Source organism: Seriola lalandi, unplaced genomic scaffold (assembly GCF_002814215.2).
Source record: "Seriola lalandi dorsalis isolate HSWRI2012SDOR001 ecotype SW California unplaced genomic scaffold, Sedor1 jcf7180002054654, whole genome shotgun sequence".
Taxonomy (NCBI): Eukaryota; Metazoa; Chordata; class Actinopteri; order Carangiformes; family Carangidae; genus Seriola; species Seriola lalandi.
Window position 1 is genome coordinate 1,014,218 of NW_019525207.1, and position 19,278 is coordinate 1,033,495.

General features: G+C 39.3%; 3 protein-coding genes and 1 pseudogene across 3 annotated transcripts; 2 read left to right on the forward strand and 2 right to left on the reverse strand.

Annotated features, from left to right (window-relative positions):
• The first annotated feature begins 13 nt into the window (after window positions 1–13).
• LOC111665530 (GTPase IMAP family member 9-like) lies at window positions 14–1,530 on the forward strand. The gene is made up of 2 exons (XM_023420573.2): window positions 14–257; window positions 360–1,530. Exons 1-2 carry the CDS (start codon window positions 236–238, stop codon window positions 1,205–1,207), a joined length of 870 nt encoding a protein of 289 aa, XP_023276341.1. The 5' UTR covers window positions 14–235; the 3' UTR covers window positions 1,208–1,530.
• A 1,418-nt stretch (window positions 1,531–2,948) lies between these two features.
• Window positions 2,949–4,446, forward strand: LOC147818310 (GTPase IMAP family member 9-like; annotated as a pseudogene).
• A 2,582-nt stretch (window positions 4,447–7,028) lies between these two features.
• LOC111665532 (GTPase IMAP family member 9-like) lies at window positions 7,029–10,392 on the reverse strand. Its single transcript, XM_023420576.2, has 3 exons — window positions 10,047–10,392; window positions 9,788–9,859; window positions 7,029–8,426 (listed from the first exon to the last, which is right to left on the reverse strand). The coding sequence occupies exons 1-3, from the start codon at window positions 10,054–10,056 to the stop codon at window positions 7,495–7,497; spliced, it is 1,014 nt and encodes a 337-aa protein (XP_023276344.1). The 5' UTR covers window positions 10,057–10,392; the 3' UTR covers window positions 7,029–7,494.
• Window positions 10,393–10,798: 406 nt separating this feature from the next.
• Window positions 10,799–13,519, reverse strand: LOC111665531 (GTPase IMAP family member 9). The gene is made up of 3 exons (XM_023420575.2): window positions 13,386–13,519; window positions 13,107–13,227; window positions 10,799–11,844 (listed from the first exon to the last, which is right to left on the reverse strand). The coding sequence occupies exons 2-3, from the start codon at window positions 13,198–13,200 to the stop codon at window positions 10,994–10,996; spliced, it is 945 nt and encodes a 314-aa protein (XP_023276343.1). The 5' UTR covers window positions 13,201–13,227; window positions 13,386–13,519; the 3' UTR covers window positions 10,799–10,993.
• Window positions 13,520–19,278: the final 5,759 nt, after the last annotated feature.

Sequence of the window (19,278 nt, forward strand, 5' to 3'; positions counted from 1 at the left end):
GAGAGAGGGAGAGAGTTTCATTTCTCTGGAAACTGCTGTGGTGAAGAGAGAGAGGGAGAGAGTTTCATTTCCCTGGAAATTCCTGTGTTGGACAGAGGAAAAGAGAGGGAGAGGTACCAAGCACACACAAGTACAGACGTACTGTGACCTGGAAGATAAAGAAAAGCACAAGAAGACTGTATGTTTTAAATTCAGGTTTGACCTGTGTTTCCTGGTATTTTTTCTCTACATCAAGATGGGTTTGAGAGTACTTGAAGGTGAGTGTCTTTCCTTTTGTGTTGGTTTTTTATGCTCCTTTTGTGAGCTGTCCCACAACCCAAGAATTCAAATGAACAGTGTCACTGTCTTTTTGTCCACAGACTTCAGCTCTCCAGTTGTCAGGGACCTGAGGATTGTCCTGCTGGGGAAGACTGGATCAGGAAAGAGTGAAACAGGAAACACCATCCTGGGTCGAAAAGTGTTTGAGACAAAGGACATCTCTCTGTCATCTGTGACGATTCACTGCAAAAAAGAAACAGGACACTTTGATCAAAGAACTGTGAGCGTCATCGACACTCCCGGGGTCTTTGACACATCGATGACAGAGGTGCAGTTTAAAAGTGAAATAGAGAACTGTATCATGCTGTCTCTCCCAGGACCCCATATATTCCTGCTAGTGATCAGACTAGATACACGGTTCACAGACGAGGAGAAGAAAGCTGTCAAATGGATCAAGGACAACTTTGGTGAGGAAGCCTCCAAGTATACGATGGTGCTTTTCACCAGGGGTGATGCACTCAGAGGAAAACCAGTTGATGATTATATATCCAAAAGTCCTGAGCTGAAGGAGGTCATCAGTGACTGTCGAGCTGGGTACATTGTGTTTGACAACACACGCACAGAAGATAACACTCAGGTGGCTGATCTCTTAAAAAAAATAGACAAGGTAGTGCAATTACATGGGAATCATTACACCAGCACCATATACGAAGAGGTGCAGAAAAAGAGGAAGTGGAATGAATGGTGGAGCAAGTGTGGTGACACTGTGAACGCTGCAAGTAATTATTTGTTCGTGGCAGCAGCAGTTGCAGCTGCTCCTGTAGCTGGTGCCGCTGTAGCAGCAGAGGAAGTAGCAGCTGCTTCACTACGTTCAGCTTTCATGCTTGCAGGTGCAGGGGCTGCTAAAGTCATTGGTGGGTGGATCAAACCGAAAACAAAGGACAACTAAATCATGTCAAGCCATTTCCCTTTGACTGAATGTCTGATGTCATTCCATTTATTGCCTTTGAGTACAAACACATGACTACAGTACAAATTCATATTTTACTTTTTTGTCATGTTGATTTAAGTGCATTTCTTCATTGCATGACTGTGCATTCATACGTATTAGTCACAGCGTGCCTGCTTTGAATGATAAATGAACCTATGCTGACAAATCTTTTAAATGTTGATGCTCTACTCTCTTAACCTGAATATCACTTTAAGTGTAAAACACTATTGGAGTTTTCTTTGGATTGATATGTAAGAATGAAATAAAACAATGTGACAACATTTTCAAAACGTGTAATTTGATGTTATGTCAAAATCCCAATTATGAAAGCAAGGATTCCCACAAAAAGCTGCTAGGGCTCCACACTGTTGCCTGTTTGAGATAAACCCAGTCAGGCTGAATTCATAAGCTGCACTGACAGAACCACTGTTAGTGATGCTGCATGTGGGACAGTGTAAGCTGAAAAACAATACAGACAGAAATTTCAGTTAACATGATACCACAGTTATCAGTCATCGGTGTCAAGTGAAAGGTCTCGTACTTGATTGCTGTTAAGGATCCATAACTAAATTTTGACCACATAAATTATAGGTGTATTCACATATTGTATATAATGAATTTATCTAACAGATTGGGGAAACGATTATGATTGATCTTGGCATGAAGGTAAATAAGAGTAATTTCCAAAATGTAAAACTAGGGCCAAAAATATCAATAACTTATCTACACAATGATTTATAATGTATGTATAAGAAATTAATATATTATGATGTCTTATAACAACACTCATATAACATTAAAAGTACATTTATAATACTAGGTCCACTTTATATGAACAGTTGTAAGGTTTTGTGAATATGGCACTCTCCATAATCACTGTTGTTTTTATAACTGCCAGCATGCCTTCATGATAGCTCATAGTTTCATTCGAGGAGAAGTAACATACTGTTCATTGTTCGTTTACCCTGATAACCACAGTGGGAAATATTTGGCAACTAAAGACAATTATTCAAAGTGAGAGGCGCAGCTGCAACTGCTGCAATGTAGACTGATGAGTTAAACGTGTACAGATTTTTTACATAGCGTCCTTTCTCACTCTGACACAACCTCACCTGCAGCTGGACAGCAGCGTCGTGCAGTTGGTTTCATTTCATGAACAGATTGGGTTTCATGTTTGTGGTTTACTTCTTCTTCTTCTCCCGCCACCTCTTCTCTGTCTGTTACTGACAAGCTCCTCCTGCACCTTTAAATAAAACCACCAAATCAATATAGCTTTTTTGGGTCAACAAGCTTGAACTGATCTCATGTATTTGTTACTAAGCACTATCAATGTTATAAGATACTAATATGTCATTGTTGTGTTTCCAACTTGTGTCTCATCGTTTGAGAGTGTGTGCTAAAGCTGAGATTAGAGTCTCACCTGCTTTAGCATTTGAGAAGTCTCCACTTAAGCCATTTTAATAATGGTTTGAAACCCATGTAAACAGCTTTCTAAAAGTTCTAGTCTCTAGTCTCACCTCGCACACACAAGTACAAGCGTACTGTGACCTGGAAGATAAAGAAAAGCACAAGAAGACTGTATGTTTCAAATTCAGGTTTGGCCTGTGTTTCCTGGTATTTTTTCTCTACATCAAGATGAATTCAACAGTAACTGAAGGTGAGTGTCTTCACTTTTGTGTTGGCCTTTTATGCCCCACAACCCAAGAATTCAAATGAACAGTTTCACTGTCTTTTTGTCCACAGACTTCAGCTCTCCAGCTGTCGGCGACTTGAGGATTGTCCTGCTGGGGAAGACTGGATCAGGAATGAGTGAAACACCATCCTGGGTCGAAAAGTCTGAGAATTCTTCCTTATCCGTGACAATTCACTGTAAAAAAGAAACAGGAAACAAAGAACTGTGAGCGTCATCGACACTCCCGGGGTCTTTGACACATCGATGTCAGAGCTCCAGTTGAAAAGTGAAATAGAGAACTGTATCATGCTGTCTCTCCCAGGACCCCATATATTCCTGCTAGTGATGAGACTAGATACACGGTTCACAGACGAGGAGAAGAAAGCTGTCAAATGGATCAAGGACAACTTTGGTGAGGAAGCCTCCAAGTATACGATGGTGCTTTTCACCCGGGGTGATGCACTCAGAGGAAAACCAGTTGAGGATTATATATCCAAAAGTCCTGAGCTGAATGAGGTCATCAGTGACTGTCGAGCTGGTTACATTGTGTTTGACAACACACGCACAGAAGATAACACTCAGGTGGCTGATCTCTTAAAAAAAATAGACAAGGTAGTGCAATCAAATGGGAATCATTACACCAGAAGCATATATGAAGAGGTGCAGAAAAAGTGGAATGGGGAGGAAAAGTGGCGTGATGAACACTGTAGGTAATGTTCTGATGACAGCAACAGCAGCCGCTGCTGCAGTTGGTCTTGCCATAGTTGTGGAGGAAACAGCACTGGTGGGTAGAATAGGGTCAATTCTGGCAACAGGTGCAGTAACTTCTAAATTTCTCGGAAGGTGGATGAAACCTAAACCAAGGGACAGCTAAGTCATGCCTTAACCAAACTTTTGAGGTAATTTCATTTAATGGCCTTTTCATATTACTATTTGATATTCTTTTTTTTTTTTTTTTTTTTATCAGGCTTCTTAATTTCATTCATGTAAATTCATATATTAGTCACAGCGTGTCTGCTTTTACTGATGAATTAATCAACATACAATGACAAGTCTGGGGCTTTACACTACATTACTTTGTACAAAATAAACTATTGTAATTTCTCTGTTTGATTTGTAAGAATGAAATTAATCAATGTGACAACAATATTAAAAAGTGTTGTTGGATGTTGTGCCAAACTCTTTATTACATGAAAATCCCAGTCAAGACAGAAAGAACACTCACACAAGCTGCCAGGGTTAAACTAGAAATTCCAGTTCAACCTTTATTCCCACCCTATCCTATTGTTAAATGGCAGATGGTATTTTATTGTCAAGAGCTTGCTTATTTGCACTGACTGTGTACTTGACTTTTGCACTTTGACGTTAACCTTGATGAATATACTCTTACTCTGGCCAGTATGCCATACTGTCTGCTGATGTCCATAAGTGTTGGTGCTATATGTGTCCTTGTGTGTGTGTTTATGTATAGCCTCGGTGCATGTCAATTTCCCTATGAGGAACAATAAAGATACTTTGAACTATTTGTTTCCTTGTCCTCCCTTGTGTCTCTTCCTCTTCTGTCTGTATGTGTACGTGTGTGGGTGCGGCTTCTTACTCTTGGCTGCTGTCTCTGCTCCACACCTGCGTCTAACCTAACCTTTGCCAACCCTTTTTTTAATTAAAATACTCCACCATGTCTTTGTTTGCTTCTGGGTCCACTGGGTTTGGTCCACTGTTTAGGCAGTGGGTTAAATTAATGTACACAGATCCTCAAGCCACAGTTTTCATAAATGAGATAATATCATCTTTCTTCAAATTAAGCCGTGGTACCTGCCAGGGCTCTCCTCTGTCACCTTTTATATTCGCACTCTTCCATCGCTAAACATCGCTTAATATGAATATAACTGGAGTCGGGGGCTGGTGAGGTAGAGCACAAACTCTTCTTACATGCTGATGATTTGTGGCTGAAAACCCTGATGTTGTGGTTCCAGAAATCTGCTCAATCATTAACTCCTTTTCCAAAATATCAGGTTATACAACAAACTGTGCAAAATCAGAGGCTATGCTACTATCTATAGTTTGTGCTCCAGCTATAACAACCAACTGGCAGTTTAGGTGGATGCAGCAGGAGAAGAGGGTGGGCTCGCTCTATCCCGCATTGACAGGTGTCATTGGGCTTTTTCACAATCCCAATTTGCCAAAATGAATTTTCCTCAGGACAAGGTCCTTTCATAGATTAAAATCGAATAGGAATTGATATACCCTTCTTCCATGGAGGTGTTCCTGTCTCAACAAAGCAGACCAGTTCCATTTCAAACCCCGATACTGGCTTTCTCCCAGGAAACTTGGAGGATGGTACATCAAATAACACCGTGCAACCTATAATCCACAACAAGAGCCTCCGTATGGTAAAAAAAAAAAGAAAGAAAAATAACTGTTGATAGATAGGAAACCATTCTTTTGGGAAATCATCTCAAGCATACAGTTCCTTGGTGACCTCCTGGATGATGACATAAAGGATAATCTGTCTACCTCAGACTTTTGGAAATACTTGCAAATTAGGCATTGTGTCCTTTTTGATAAAACATTTAACCTCATCTGTATTACTGGAATCCAGGATCACTTTCTGAAAAGAAGACATAGGCGTACTGGGGCATCAAAATTTTATGAACAGATTAGAAGCTCTCATGGTTGACAGGGCTAAATATGAGTTGGGAAAAGGATATAGACCAAGGCATTTCAGATGACTGTTGGAAAAACCTTATAGCCACTTGGCAGACTTATTCACAGGAGGTGAAATCACAACTAATACGTAATACTTAATAATCAGTAGAAGCTATTTGACCCCCTGCAAACTGGCAGAACTAAAACTAAGTGACAATAACACATGCTGGAGATGTGGAAAAGAAGTGGGCACTCTTGTAAAGTTGTTATTCTTCTGTGAAAAGGCAGAAACTATGTGGACAGAGAGCGTTTTTTCTGAATAAGGTTTCAAGAACACATTTGAACAAATCTCCCACTTTGTGTTTATTTGGGTTTTTACGGGTTTAATAATTTTATGTCACTGGAAATCCTCCTCTATGTCCAATTTTAATGAATGGATAGAGTCAATGAGTTAAATGGCCTCATATGAACGGGTGACATATAGGCTGTGTGGGAGAGCAGATCTCTTTAATGAGGTTTGGGGCACATTTCTTTCTCAGTTAGAAAAGCAGTGATATGTTTGATGGACAGTTTATGTATATTTCACCTTTTGATGATATCTACTGTGGTCTATGGAGCTGATGGTATGAACACCTGTGGTATCTGGACCAACTGTATTTGAACACAGTGATGATGATTGGACCAAGCATCTTTTCTATTGGACAAAGAAATAAGTGGCTTCCTTTCTTTTCTTTGAGATATGAAACCACAATGAGAGGAGGTGGCTTTTCTTGGGGTAAAATCATAATGTGCTGGATGTAAATCTGACATATTTTTACATAAGTAATGAAAACATGATGGAAATGGAAATCTCACTTGCCTATTAAGAATAATTTAATTTATTTATTTATATATTTTCTTTTCTTTCCTATTGTGTATTACACAATTTTGAATGAAAACCTAATCTATGAGATGTGCTATTGTGCTATATCAAGATTCACATTGTCATTCTGAGTTTGTTGACCTGTTTTGTTTCCTTTTGTATCTTCCTTAAACACGGTAAAGGACACCAAACCCTGTCGGCCTACTCATGTCATTGTATGTTTGGGTTATATAGTCTGAAACAAACTTGGCAAACTAACCAGTGATTAGAGCGTTTTAATTGCTACACCCACATTTCACTTTACAGCCATTTCACATTACTGAATGTAAAAGGCTCAGTCTATATGTAGTTGACACAGACTGGCCTACAGTTCACCATATTAAGGCCCGTGTCTTAATCGAGTTTGCTGTAGTTGGTATGTGCTGGCAGTGATGTAATGGCAGTGTAGTGAGGGGTCCCACTGTTTCCTCACTTAAATGTCATCAATCAGCGGACGCTTACCATTGTCTCTCTTTTCCTCTGTAGGGAAGTGAGCTCATAATGTTACTAATTATAAAGTGATGCAAACAGCACATCATAGTTTAAATAAGGAACAGTAATTCATCTGTATGAGTATTTTATTTTAGAAATAATCGCATAAGTTATGAAAATGAAAACTGTGCAAAAATGTATTTACAAACTTCATGAGATCAGCACAATATACTGTATCATTATGACTAACATAATGTATTCGGACTCAAACCTTTTCTCATAAACCAAAAAGTATCTGTAACTCATGATGTGGATTTTATAAGCCCCAAACATTAAATGAGTGAAAAGAAGTATTGCGTTTCATACCATTTGTTTACTGTCAGCATTAAATTCACATAGTTCTATTATTGCAATGTTGTGTCAAAACTTTATTATTTTGGCAGCAGAATCCAGAAAACAACATCATCCAGTGATTAGTTCTACACAGTAAACAGTAATGTGTGTAATACTAATACAGTATCTGGAATACGTCTACTGTATATTCCAGTGTCACCTACTGCAGACGGATGAACTTGTCCTTGTTACTAGCCAAAGTTATACAGGAATAGATCTGTTACGTTTGCATCTTGTGCCCTTCCATATGCAGATGGCAGCTATACCGCCCAATATTCCCAGGACAAGCAGGGGAGCTCCTAGAGCCAGAGCCACTGTGTTGTTAGCTCCCACTGCTACAACCACGCCGGCAAACACCAACACAACAGCAGCAGCCGAAGCCACACGTATGTTCTTCTTTCTAACCTTTTTCTCCTTTTCTTTCTCTTTCTCCTTCTTCTCCCTCTCTTCGGCCCACATTTTCTTCTCCTCCTCTTTCTTCTCTTCCTCCTCTTGTTTCTTCCGCTCCTCCTCCTCTCTCAGCTTCCTCTGGGCTTTTTCATACATCTCATTAGTGTAGTGTTTCCCCCCGTTATCCTGCACCATTTCCTTGATCATGGTGATTAGCTCTGTGACCTGTACGCGGTCATCTGCGTCATTGTTGTTGAAGGCGTGGTATCTGCGCCCAAATGTAATTGAGAGTCGCCGTAGCTCCTTGCACTCCTTCAGAGCATTGTCAGCTTTAGCCTGATCTTTGCACGTAAACAGCATGATAGTGTACATGGAGGCATCGTCTCCAAAGTTATCCTGGATCCACTTCACAGCATTTCTTTCCTCCTCTGTGAACCTCACTCCAAGCCTGATCACCAGGAGGAAGGCGTGAGGGCCGGGCACCGACATCTTGACGCATTCCTCTATTCTTATTTTTAAGTCTTCCTCTGTGATGCCTGTATCAAACAGACCTGGAGTGTCAATCACCTGGACTACAGTCCCGTCCACTTCTCCACTATCTGTCTCACAGTGTTTGGTCACAGATGCAGAGCTTGGGTCCTCCTTGAAGGCACCTCTCCCAAGGATGGTGTTTCCTGTTGCACTCTTCCCTGATCCAGTCTTCCCCACCAGGACTATCCTCAAGCCTCCAGACAAATCCAGAGCTGTAACAGCAGGAGCAAAATTTTAAATTTAAGTTAAGTTAAAGTGAATTCATTTATCTATTTATTTGTTTTTGCCATGTTTTTGCCACATATATAGCTACCACTTGGGTCACAAAGTTTTAGCTATCTCTTTAAGGGTAAGGTTTGAGGTTTAAGGTTTGACTACAAGGCTAACCGGCTTGGAATAATGCACAACACTCCTCAGTTGATTAATGGGTGTCTTTCCTGCTCTCCCCATTCTGCTGACTCTGTGAATGCAGCATTACTACCAATACGCATCATGTGGCCAACTGTGGTACTGCAACTTAATACGTCCACTCAGGGCCAGAAAACATTATAAAAGATATATCAGTAAAAATGTTTACAAGACACCTCAAACAGTAAACAAGTATTTTTTCTATTATGAACTTCTAAAATGTTTTTTTTTTACATTTGTTAAGTGTCCTAAAGCTTAGAGGAGGTATTTTCATGTTTGTGATGTCATCACAAAATAAAGTCTATGTACCAAGGGGGACCCTGTGGGCCGGGCCAGTGGGGGAAACACTGATGCACATGTGCAATGGACCACACAACAAGGAAGCAAACCTAGAAACACCAAAACTGCTTTGGCTTATGCGCTGACCGAGCAATTTTCATTTAGATGAATGGGCACCATTTTGAAGTCTGGGATCTAATTCCAATCTGTCAATGATTATTAAAATATATTTTAAAAAGATCAGATTTGAAAGTGTTTCATACGTGATCTAATAAATTCATTGTGTCTGCTGGACCTCAAGAATACACACATTGTGTGTTGGTGAGATTTTCTCAGGGAGAGCCTGCAACCAATTACTATCTGAGAAAGAGCAGCTGGAACCAAAATCTGTTTATAAACCATTTACTGACATTTACAACTGCAGACTTTTATATTTATTGTAAAAATAAGTGTCTGAAAACTACACATTGTAAAAAATAAGACTCTTATTTCTACTGTAAAAATAAAGTAAAGAGAAAACTACACTTCTCTAATTATAAAGTACAAAACCTACTAAACAATTATGTGACTAATAAGCCATTAGATATGCAGTTATAGATGTTATAATATAGGACTGTGTATTTCCCTCAGTCACTGCTGAGCCAAATAAGCCACATATTAAAGAGTAGCTACAAGACAGAGCTAGTAATACTAGAGAAGAATAAACCCCAAAGAGATTTTTCACAATCTGGCCAAGTTGTAATTGATCTAGAAGCAATAATAAACCATGTATAATAAACATTAATAAAGCCATTACCTCAACTTAAGAGGCCTTAATAGAAAGTTGTATACAGATATATCTGTCTAGTTACTGAGATTCTGTGAGAGAGACAATGAATGAGCATACCGTCAAAGTTATTGAGACCCCACCCATCAGACCGAGGTAGAGTTTTCTGCTTCTTTTCTCGCAGTGGTATTGCTGTGATATGAAATTATACCATTGAGACACAAAAGAAAATAGATTATTAGTCACTGACATCATTATCAAGGTCTACATTTTTTTCTGTTTCCTTCTTGTACTCTTTCCTGGATTTGTTACATCTTACAATAATCAAAGAATAAATTCTGTTTTATTTTTCAACATTAGGTTAGATAGATTGTCTTACCTTCAGCCATCACTTTGGATCTATCTTTTCCAGTTCCCAGGTGGCCAAATGCGCTGTTCCAGGCCAGAGTTGTGAACTTAGACAAGCTCTGCGGCTTGACTTTCACATTAGTTTTCTGGGAAACTTGTGGAACCTGGGCTATGCACAGGGGGCTTCCTATTTCCTTGTATTGTCTTTAGTTTACTTCTGAAATGTGCATCCCCACAGGGACTGTCCAAAGCTCTCAAACTATGCTGTACAGATCTGTGTACGCATGGCTGCTATGTTTTAGAAAGTGCGATCACAACATGAGAACAGCATTCAGGCTCCTTAACAGATAAACATAGGTAATCTTACTATAACCATCTAATGAACCCTGGTTGTTTAAAAGGGAGGAAACAAGAAAACCTCTAGTGTGCATCACATCCTTCCATTGTTGATGTCTCCTCCCATTCAAATCAAAGCATTTTGACATCCATTTGCCTCTATTTCAGTTCCATCCATTAAATATCTAAAATGTATCCAAAGGTTAGACCTTCTGACCTTACTAATACTGATTCAGTTGTATTTTTTTCTTTGTAAAACACAGATGTTTCTAATATGGTTGATATTTGGTGTCCTGATATTACTGTCAAAATGTGGCTTTTTGTGTTTAACACATGAGGATTACAGCTCAGAGTGTATTGGATAGTTATACATTTGTTCTTCTCAGCACATTCAATTTGAAATAAAATAATGGATAAAAATATGATCATAAATGAATTCCAAGAGAATTAAACTGAGCTTCAGACTTTATTGAAAAATGTTTTTAGCCCATACATACATATATAGAGAAAGTTATGTTTTACTCAAGATTTAGGTAACAGGCATCGTAGTAGAGGCTCCTGTGAACCAGAAATGACTTGTTTCAGGTTTAGCCATTATGTATTGCTTCTTACTTATTTTTATTTGTGTCACAGGCTAGATAATTAAGTAAACATACTCATAGTGCAATCAAAACCTTCAGTGAGTCCAAGTGCTGCACCAGCTGTCAAAAGAGCATATGAGGAAAAATACGCTCCTGCGCCAAATAGTCCCAGGACAGCCAAACCTGCCATTTCACACCGACTAATCCTTTCTGCCTCCTTTCTGATCCTCTCTTCCTCTTCCCTTCTTATTCGCTCTTCCTCCTCCTCCCTCCTTTTCCTTTCCTCCTCAAGTTTCTTCTGGGCTTTCTGGTACATTTCATTGGTGTAGTGACTTCCTCCATTGAACTCCACCATTTTTTCTATCTTCTCTAAAAGTTTTCTGACCTGCATTCTGTTTGGTCTCTGGTCATTGATCAGTGAATGGTATCTTCCTCCACACTGGTTTATCAGTGTTTGTAGATGTTTGCTTTCTGCTACATAGTTCTCCACAGATTTATCCTCCAGCAAGTCAGCATGTGTAAACAGGACTATGATATATCTGTCTGCATCTGGGCCAAAATTATCCTGGATCCACTTCACAGATGCTTTCTCCTCTTCTGTGAATCTTGACTTCAGACTGATCACTAACAGAAAAGCATGGGGTCCAGGAACTGATTGATTAACACACGCCTCAATATCTGCTTTCACTTCTTCTTTTGTTTTCTTCGTGTCAAACAGCCCTGGGGAGTCGATGACAACAATGTTACCATCACCGTCTTTTACCTTCCCTGTTTGACAGTCTTGAGTCACAGACTCAGGAGACATTTCCTCCTTAAAGGCACTTTTCCCAAGGATGGTGTTTCCAGAAGAACTCTTTCCTGATCCAGTTTTTCCAACCAGAACGAGTCTCAGGTCTTCCAGATGTGTAGGATCTATCAACAATACAATGAAACACTGGTGTCAAAATTTACAACAGCCCATTTCAGGAAGTGTTTGTTTGTTTGTTATTGATAAAATTACACTTGACTGTTTTGATTTGAAAAATAATGAGTGTGTGGATGGATGCAGATGTAACTGTGTATTGTCATTCACTGCTTGGCATACTGAAGTCTCACTCTATAAATTCACAAGAGTTACAGAATTTTAACTTGGCTTAGCGAAGGCTAACAAAGGTTACTAACATTACTGAAAAGTTTTTAGTTTAGTTTGTTTGACCCAATGAGGAAAGATATATTAAATCACATACATCTATGGCCCAATAAACTTATTCCCATTGTGGTCTTTGATCAAGACACAACATGCACTTGAAATAAAGGTGATGCTACCTAAGTAGCATTAGCTAGCTAGCTAACTTTGTAAGTGTTAGCGTGCCAGCAAAAATGCCTTGGCTATTGTTGTGAGATAGAGAGCCGAAGTCATGACATCAAGTCCCACATAACGAAATGAAACTTCTGGGGCATCGAGTGGTGTAGTCGGTAGAGCAGACGCCCCATGTGTAGAGGCTACAGTCCTCGCTGCAGTCGGCCCCAGTTCAAATCCCACATCGGACGGCCCTTTACTGCATGTCATTCCCCCTCTCTCTGCCTCCCCATCTCCTGTCTCTCTCCACTGTGCTATCATAAAGGCATAAAAAGCCCAAAAAATATACTTAAAAATTAAACTTCTGGATCCTTGGCCTAAGTCTGGCCCAAATACTTTCACATCTAGGCTTATTATTCTCCAGTGTTCGGGCTAGCCTCTGTTCCACGAGCTTCAGTAACTCAATGCAATCTCTCCTTCGGCTTTTCTTTCATCAGTCTTTATGGAAAAAAAATAAGAGTGCTCCTGGGTTTTACCTTCTCTATTCTGACACAATTACCTGCACTGGCTCGTGTAGTTTTATGACGATAGTTAGCTTCAGTCAGATATAGCTAACTGAAAGTGTCTAGGCACCAGTTTATTAAGTTAAACTATATAGGCTACCAAGCCATGAATAAGGACATACAATAAAGTAAAATGAGATTGTGAAAGTTAATAATAGAGGTAAACACAATCTTATTTATTTATTTATTTTATCAGCTGATCATAGATGAAATCAGTTATATTTTCTACATTTCTGATAACAATTTCCTATATACTGTCATATAATGGCTCCATATATTTTATTCTTGTCTCATGACAAACATGCAACATTGATTCCTTTTATATCACATACCTTTGTGTTTATCTTGGCAGTGAACTCCTTGATCACATAATGTGACCAGCACAAGCAGGATGCAATCCAGGATCCAAGCTCTTCCTCGCATCATCTTTTTAACTGGAATCTCTGTCAAAACCTTCACACAAAAAAAAAAATTTACCAAAATCTATCAAAGCAGGTAACAGTGAAAACACAAGGCTCAAAGAGGAAATTGTATATAAATGGTGATATAATCAAGCAATGTAGACAAAGCTTTCTCCCCATTCTTCTTACATTTAAATATGTTTGACCTACCTTCAGCTGTGTCTCTTCAGCTGTATGTGTTGGCAGGTGGAGAGCTTCTTGAATAGCACAACAAGCACATGGTCACATGTAACACTGAACCTTACTGTCGCTTTTGTGGAAAAGGAAACTTAAACCAACAACAAACCTCCCCCTGGCAGGTTAAAAGAAAGAGGGAGCCATCCTCTGGTGACAGGAGGAATGGCATGAATCTCAGTGTGTGTGTTTGTGTGTGTTTGTGTGTGTGTGTGTGTGTGTGTGTGTGTGTGTGTGTGTGTGACTAGACAAACCAAGCTGTAGCTCACTGCTGTGTCATCAACATCACAGTCTAGTAGCGGCACCTAGTGCTCGCTGTATGAAAACTACATTTCTGGGAGAAGTACAGCCTTACTCTTTTAAGATTTTTTTTTTTTGTATCTCAGTTCATGCATGTCTTCTCAGATTACTTCAGCATCAAACTGTTCCCATTTTTTTAATATATATATATATATATATATATATATATATATATATATATAAAGATAAAGGCAACACATCTGAAGACTGTAGCTTCATGAATTTTGAACTAAAACTTTGTTGAATCAGAACTGACAGATTGAATCCCGTAAAAAAATTCTCCCTCTAGTAATTTAATGAAAGTACAGTGGAAGCAAACAAGACTGTGATGAAAAAGGGAGTAACTTTTGGGAATTTTAGAGGAGAGGAGAATTGTACATTAAGTATCTTTGTAAATATGTTTGGGGAAAATGGTCTTAAGATTGTGCTGATCCTATATAGTATTACACACAGTTATGATATAAAAATATACAGTTTTAGACAGCTATAACAATAGACAGTTTTACTCACCAAACTGGAGGAGAACAGTGTAGTTTTGGGGTTGGAAACTCAAAGAAAAGTGTTACAAATCTCTGAATAACGTGGACACTTATGGATTACAGTGACATAGTTATAGGGGACAGTTATTAGGTAAGTGTGCCTCAACAGAAAATCTGGTGTCCATATGACAAGAGCTGCTATATCGATGCCCGGTTGTTACTCCCTCGTTCCCCATAGTCATGTTTTCTTCCACCACAAGGAATCAGTAAATGTTTCATTAGCACCTGGTTTATACAACAAAATTACAAACAAAAATGTGGGATGCATTATAAAGCGTTACCAACAAAACCGAGATGGATCTATACTTCTGAAAATTTGCTCCGAGCATTCATCCATTTTTGTGACTTAAAGTTAATTGAATTTAAAATTTTCAACAACACAAAACCATATAATAATAAAACCAATAACACAATCCACAGACAGAAGAAAGAAAAAAAAATGAAATAAAAGAGGTAAAAAATTAACTAATGCTAAAGGATATTTAGAAATAAATGATAATAACAACATAAACATTAAACAAATGTAAATCAAAATAAAACTATTAACATGAAATGTTAGATCAATTTTAAAAGTGTCCATATAAATATATAAATATATAAACAAGGGCTGTGCACACTAAAGACAAAGTGTCTGTGATACCCTCATGGACTCTGGTCCCAAAGGTCTGTACCTTCAAGCATGACCACAGTGTATGGAGTAAGTCCCCCACCTTTAAGTCCTTGAAGTGTAGCTATTGACTAATATTGCACTTTGAAATATGCACTGAGTGTCTTACTGTTTTTATTGTGTTTTTTTATTTTAAGAATGTGGTTATTGTGACCTCATACTGTATTTTGTGCTGTCTAGTGTCCTCTCATTGTCTTTCGATATACTGGGTTCCTGTATTTTCTTTATTCTGTCATTTTTCGTGGTGTGTCTGTTTGTTAAATGTGGGACTACAATTAGCATTTCGCTAAATCTGCAACCATCTTTTAATTTCTTGTAAACGATCAATGTCATTGCATATTGTCCATTTGTTAAATTTAGAGTTTCATCTCCAATAGTCTGGTGTTTCCTTCAAACCCAGTCTGAATAACCTGCGAGGGTACCAGTAAAATCAGTGGAAGATTTTGAATCGTATTAACCTTATTACGATATTTCTAGAAACGTTGCAACATTTTTTGCTGAATGTGGAAAACAAAGCTTCTGCAGACCGCTGCAACTGTAACTGCTCTCCATCTCCACCAGCTACTTTTACACACAGACCCACATACAAATGGAGAATAAATGAGAGTGGAGGCCACTGTGTGAGGGTGTTGCAATCAGTACCAAATATGATTAATATGGGCAATATGACAGTATTTATATTATGAATAAATATATATTATTAATTGTAATAGATTTTGCATACTGATTAGAGTGTGGTAAATATTCCTTTAATGCCTGGGTGCTTTAGGTTCCTGTGGGTAATGCTGTAGATCAATTGTTGGAGAACTAGTGAAGTACTTTTGTTTGAAGCTTTACTGATCAATATTTGAAAAAATGGAAAGGTTAAGCTTTGGCAGTTTCTAACACCATGCACAAATGCACATTGGCAGACGCACACAAGTGCAGCTGCTGCTCAAACTTTCACACAACTGACTGTGATTGGCTAATTTAACTGATTAACTCAGGGGATTTTTTTTTTTTTTTTTACTGTTGTCCATGTTGTTCTTCTAGCAGGATGAAATCACACTCAATCAGCTTCTGTTAGGGCCGAACACGTGACCTTTGTACAGAGGAATGTGTGTCACTAGTGGAACGCTGCAGGAGAATAGAACAGCAGAACTAGAACCCGCTGCTGTTCTGCCGCCTGTGACATCACAATGGAACGAGTGCAGATCTACAGGTGCGCACAGTCCTGGCCTCATTCCCACATCCCAACCATTGGAGAGGTAAGACCATTATTCAGCTGGGACCAAATGTTTCTGTTTTAACTTGAATTTATCTGTTTAATAGAACTGTATCATGCTGAAGAATAAGTATGTTTACTTTCCCTGTGTTTATCAGTTAAGTTAATTACTTTTTTCATTAGTTACATCGCAAACATTTGCTTTAATTGTGGCCCCAGTTGCATTTGTTCAAACTGGACTGAATTTAGTCCGTTTTTTTTTTTTTTGCACAAGAGCAAAATTCACATCAACTGAACGGTTTCTAGTGCTTTCACTTGTGACACTGTGCAGTTTCTCTTACATAACATAAAATAAAACACAGAGATTATTTAATGTTTATTTGACTAAGTATGATTCCTTCATTCTTTTTCTAATTTTAATGTTTTGTTTTTCCTGCATATTGTTTGCTGATGACAAAAAACATCATGTCATGTTGCTGAAAAATCTTGAACTAATTGTGAAATTATTAACACCAATAGTGGTTTTATTATTATCATAATTATAATCATGAGTATTATTAGTATTATTACTGTAACATTTGGCAGCAGTGCAAGTTTTTTTTAGGTGACATCTTTTGCAGCAGCTTTTACATGTTTGTTTATCATGTACAGAGTCATGTCAAGTATTGATGGGAGAAATGCTTCTCAGTTCACTTTGGTTGAGTAAGAGTTTAGTTAAAGAACCTGATGAGCATGTTTGTGTTGTGTGTGTTTGTGTCTGCAGTTTTTCGTCGTCGGTTAGTGAGAGTATTACAATGTCCTGTTCTATACAACCATCGTTTTCGAGACCCTGGTCTCTTGGAGATTTGTGCTCCTCCTTAAAAAGAAGGAAATGCAACCGAAGAGCTGCAAGATCTGGGTATCTGGCAGATGATGCCAATACCCCGCCTGATTCCACCTGGCAGGATCCCGGCCCTTCGGCTTCCCAACGTAAGACTGAACAAAGGGGTGAGAGCCCTTTGTTTCTGTCCGATCTTTACACCTGTGAGGATGACGACGGCCCTTCATCCCGTCCGAACATCGACAAAGGTCCCACCAGACCAAGGGCCGAGGTAACATCTGGCAAATATGATCGGCCTGTTGTTGCCTGGGAGATGAGAGAGGAGAGGGAGGAGAGAGAGAAGGAGGAGAGAAAGATGCAAAAGAAGGAGGATAAAGTGAGACAGAAGGAAGAGAAGGAGGAGAGAAAGAGAAAGGAGAAGGAGAGACAGAAGGAAGAGAAGGAGGAGAGAAAGAGAAAGGAGAAAGAGGAGAAGGAGAGACAGAAGGAAGAGAAGGAGGAAAGAGAGAGACAGGAGAAGGAGGGGAAGGAGAGACAGAAGATGTTGAAGAAGGAAAGAAAGAGACAAGAGAAGGAGGAGAGGAAGGAAATGGAGAGTGAGAGAAAGGAGAGAAAGGAGAGAGCAAAGCAGGCAAAGAAGGAGAGAAGGCATCGCAAGAAGGAGAGGAAAGAAATGGAGAAGATGGGATTAAGGGAGAGGAAAAGGCAAAAGAAAGAGGAGAAAGAGAGACAGAAGAAGGAAATAAAAAGTATGGGGAAGGAGGAGAGGGAGCAAATGAAGAAGGAGGAAAAGGAGAGAAAGGAGATAGAAAAGCAGGCAAAGAAGGAGAGAGAACGTCTCCATAAGGAGAAGAGAGAAATCTGGGAGAGGCAACAGAAAGAGCAACAGAAGAGGGAGGAGGAGAGAGAAAGTGGAGAAAGACAAGAGCAGGAGGAGGAGACTCCAAAGATGAGCTGGCTCTCCAGACTGTACATGTGGTTGATCAACAGCCAGAGAACCCAAGTCGTCCGAGCCATCAACCGGACGTACGAGACGGAGTGGTTCATTTCGCTCAACAGTAAGAAACTCAACACACGCACAGAAGCATGCACCGCCTCCTATTGGCTACACACACAGTCACTTTAAAGTCTTATAACTCATGTTTGACATTAAGCCAATTAATAAGCAAGTTAATTAATGTTAATTACATGACTAACAAAAAACACTCTAGTGGCTAGTTACTCTTCTGAAGATTTCTTTACATTAAAATACATACAGTGTGATAAGTTTCTAAAGTGAACTGTTAAAAAACAAATGTTTCCCCGTGTCATGTTGAAGATGTTGGAGTTTTCCCTCCAAATTGCTGAGATGGTTTCGTTTCCATATTGTGTAAGGAACAGAGAGGTTTTTTAATACTAATTACAATCACCAGAGGTAAATGCTAATGTTAGGCTGTAAACTGATTAAACCATGGTCACATGACTTCAGCGTCACCACTAAACTTCAACTTGTAGTTTGATTCAGCTCTTCTGACCTCTTCTACAAAAGCCTTTCCTAATAGTTTGTTTAAACATAACAAGTCTGTAAAGGTGGACTGGAGAGTACATCGTTTTTCATGTTCGACTCTGTAGTCTCATTTAGACACTTCTTACAACCAGCCTTTTTAAAGAAACGTAAAAGCTTAAAGAAATGAGGACTGGGGTATTTACTGATGTGCTTTATGTAGTAAAATAAAATGTGAAAATGTTTTGAGCTTCACCACCTTTATTAAAACCCATGACTCTAACCTCTCTTATGTTAGTATCAGGTCACACAGTGCAGCAGCTGGTGCACAGGACGATTCGGCAGCAGTCCATAAGGATTCGCCTGCTTAGGATCTTGAGGGCATTAGACCAGGACGAGGCAATGGTGGAAGAGAGAGAGCAAAAGAGGAGGGCGAGACAGATAAAAACCCGCGGAGAGGTAAATAGAAAAAGAAAGACCAAGTCTGTTTACTCATGGGCAAAAAAAGCGTTCAGGTCACAAAATCGTGTCCACGTGCCTGAGCAAAGGGAGGCAAAGATCTACAAGCTGCACTAAACGGGGGTTGGCGTCATGCAGCATGTGGACTGACAATGCAGGAGCTCCTCAACAGTTTTCCCAGTGTTGGAGAGCTCAGTCCGGACAGTGCGATCGGCTGTGTCACATGTTCTCCAGTCCCCAGGTTTCATGCAGCTGTGCAGATCAGGATCCTCTGCTGACAGGCTCTCCAGGTGTTGTGGTGTGGAAGCACATGGAAGCATGTGAGGTTGGAGTGATCCTCTGTGGTACCATGAGGGACTGGAGGGTTAACTGTCAGGTGTGACAGTGAATCAGCTGA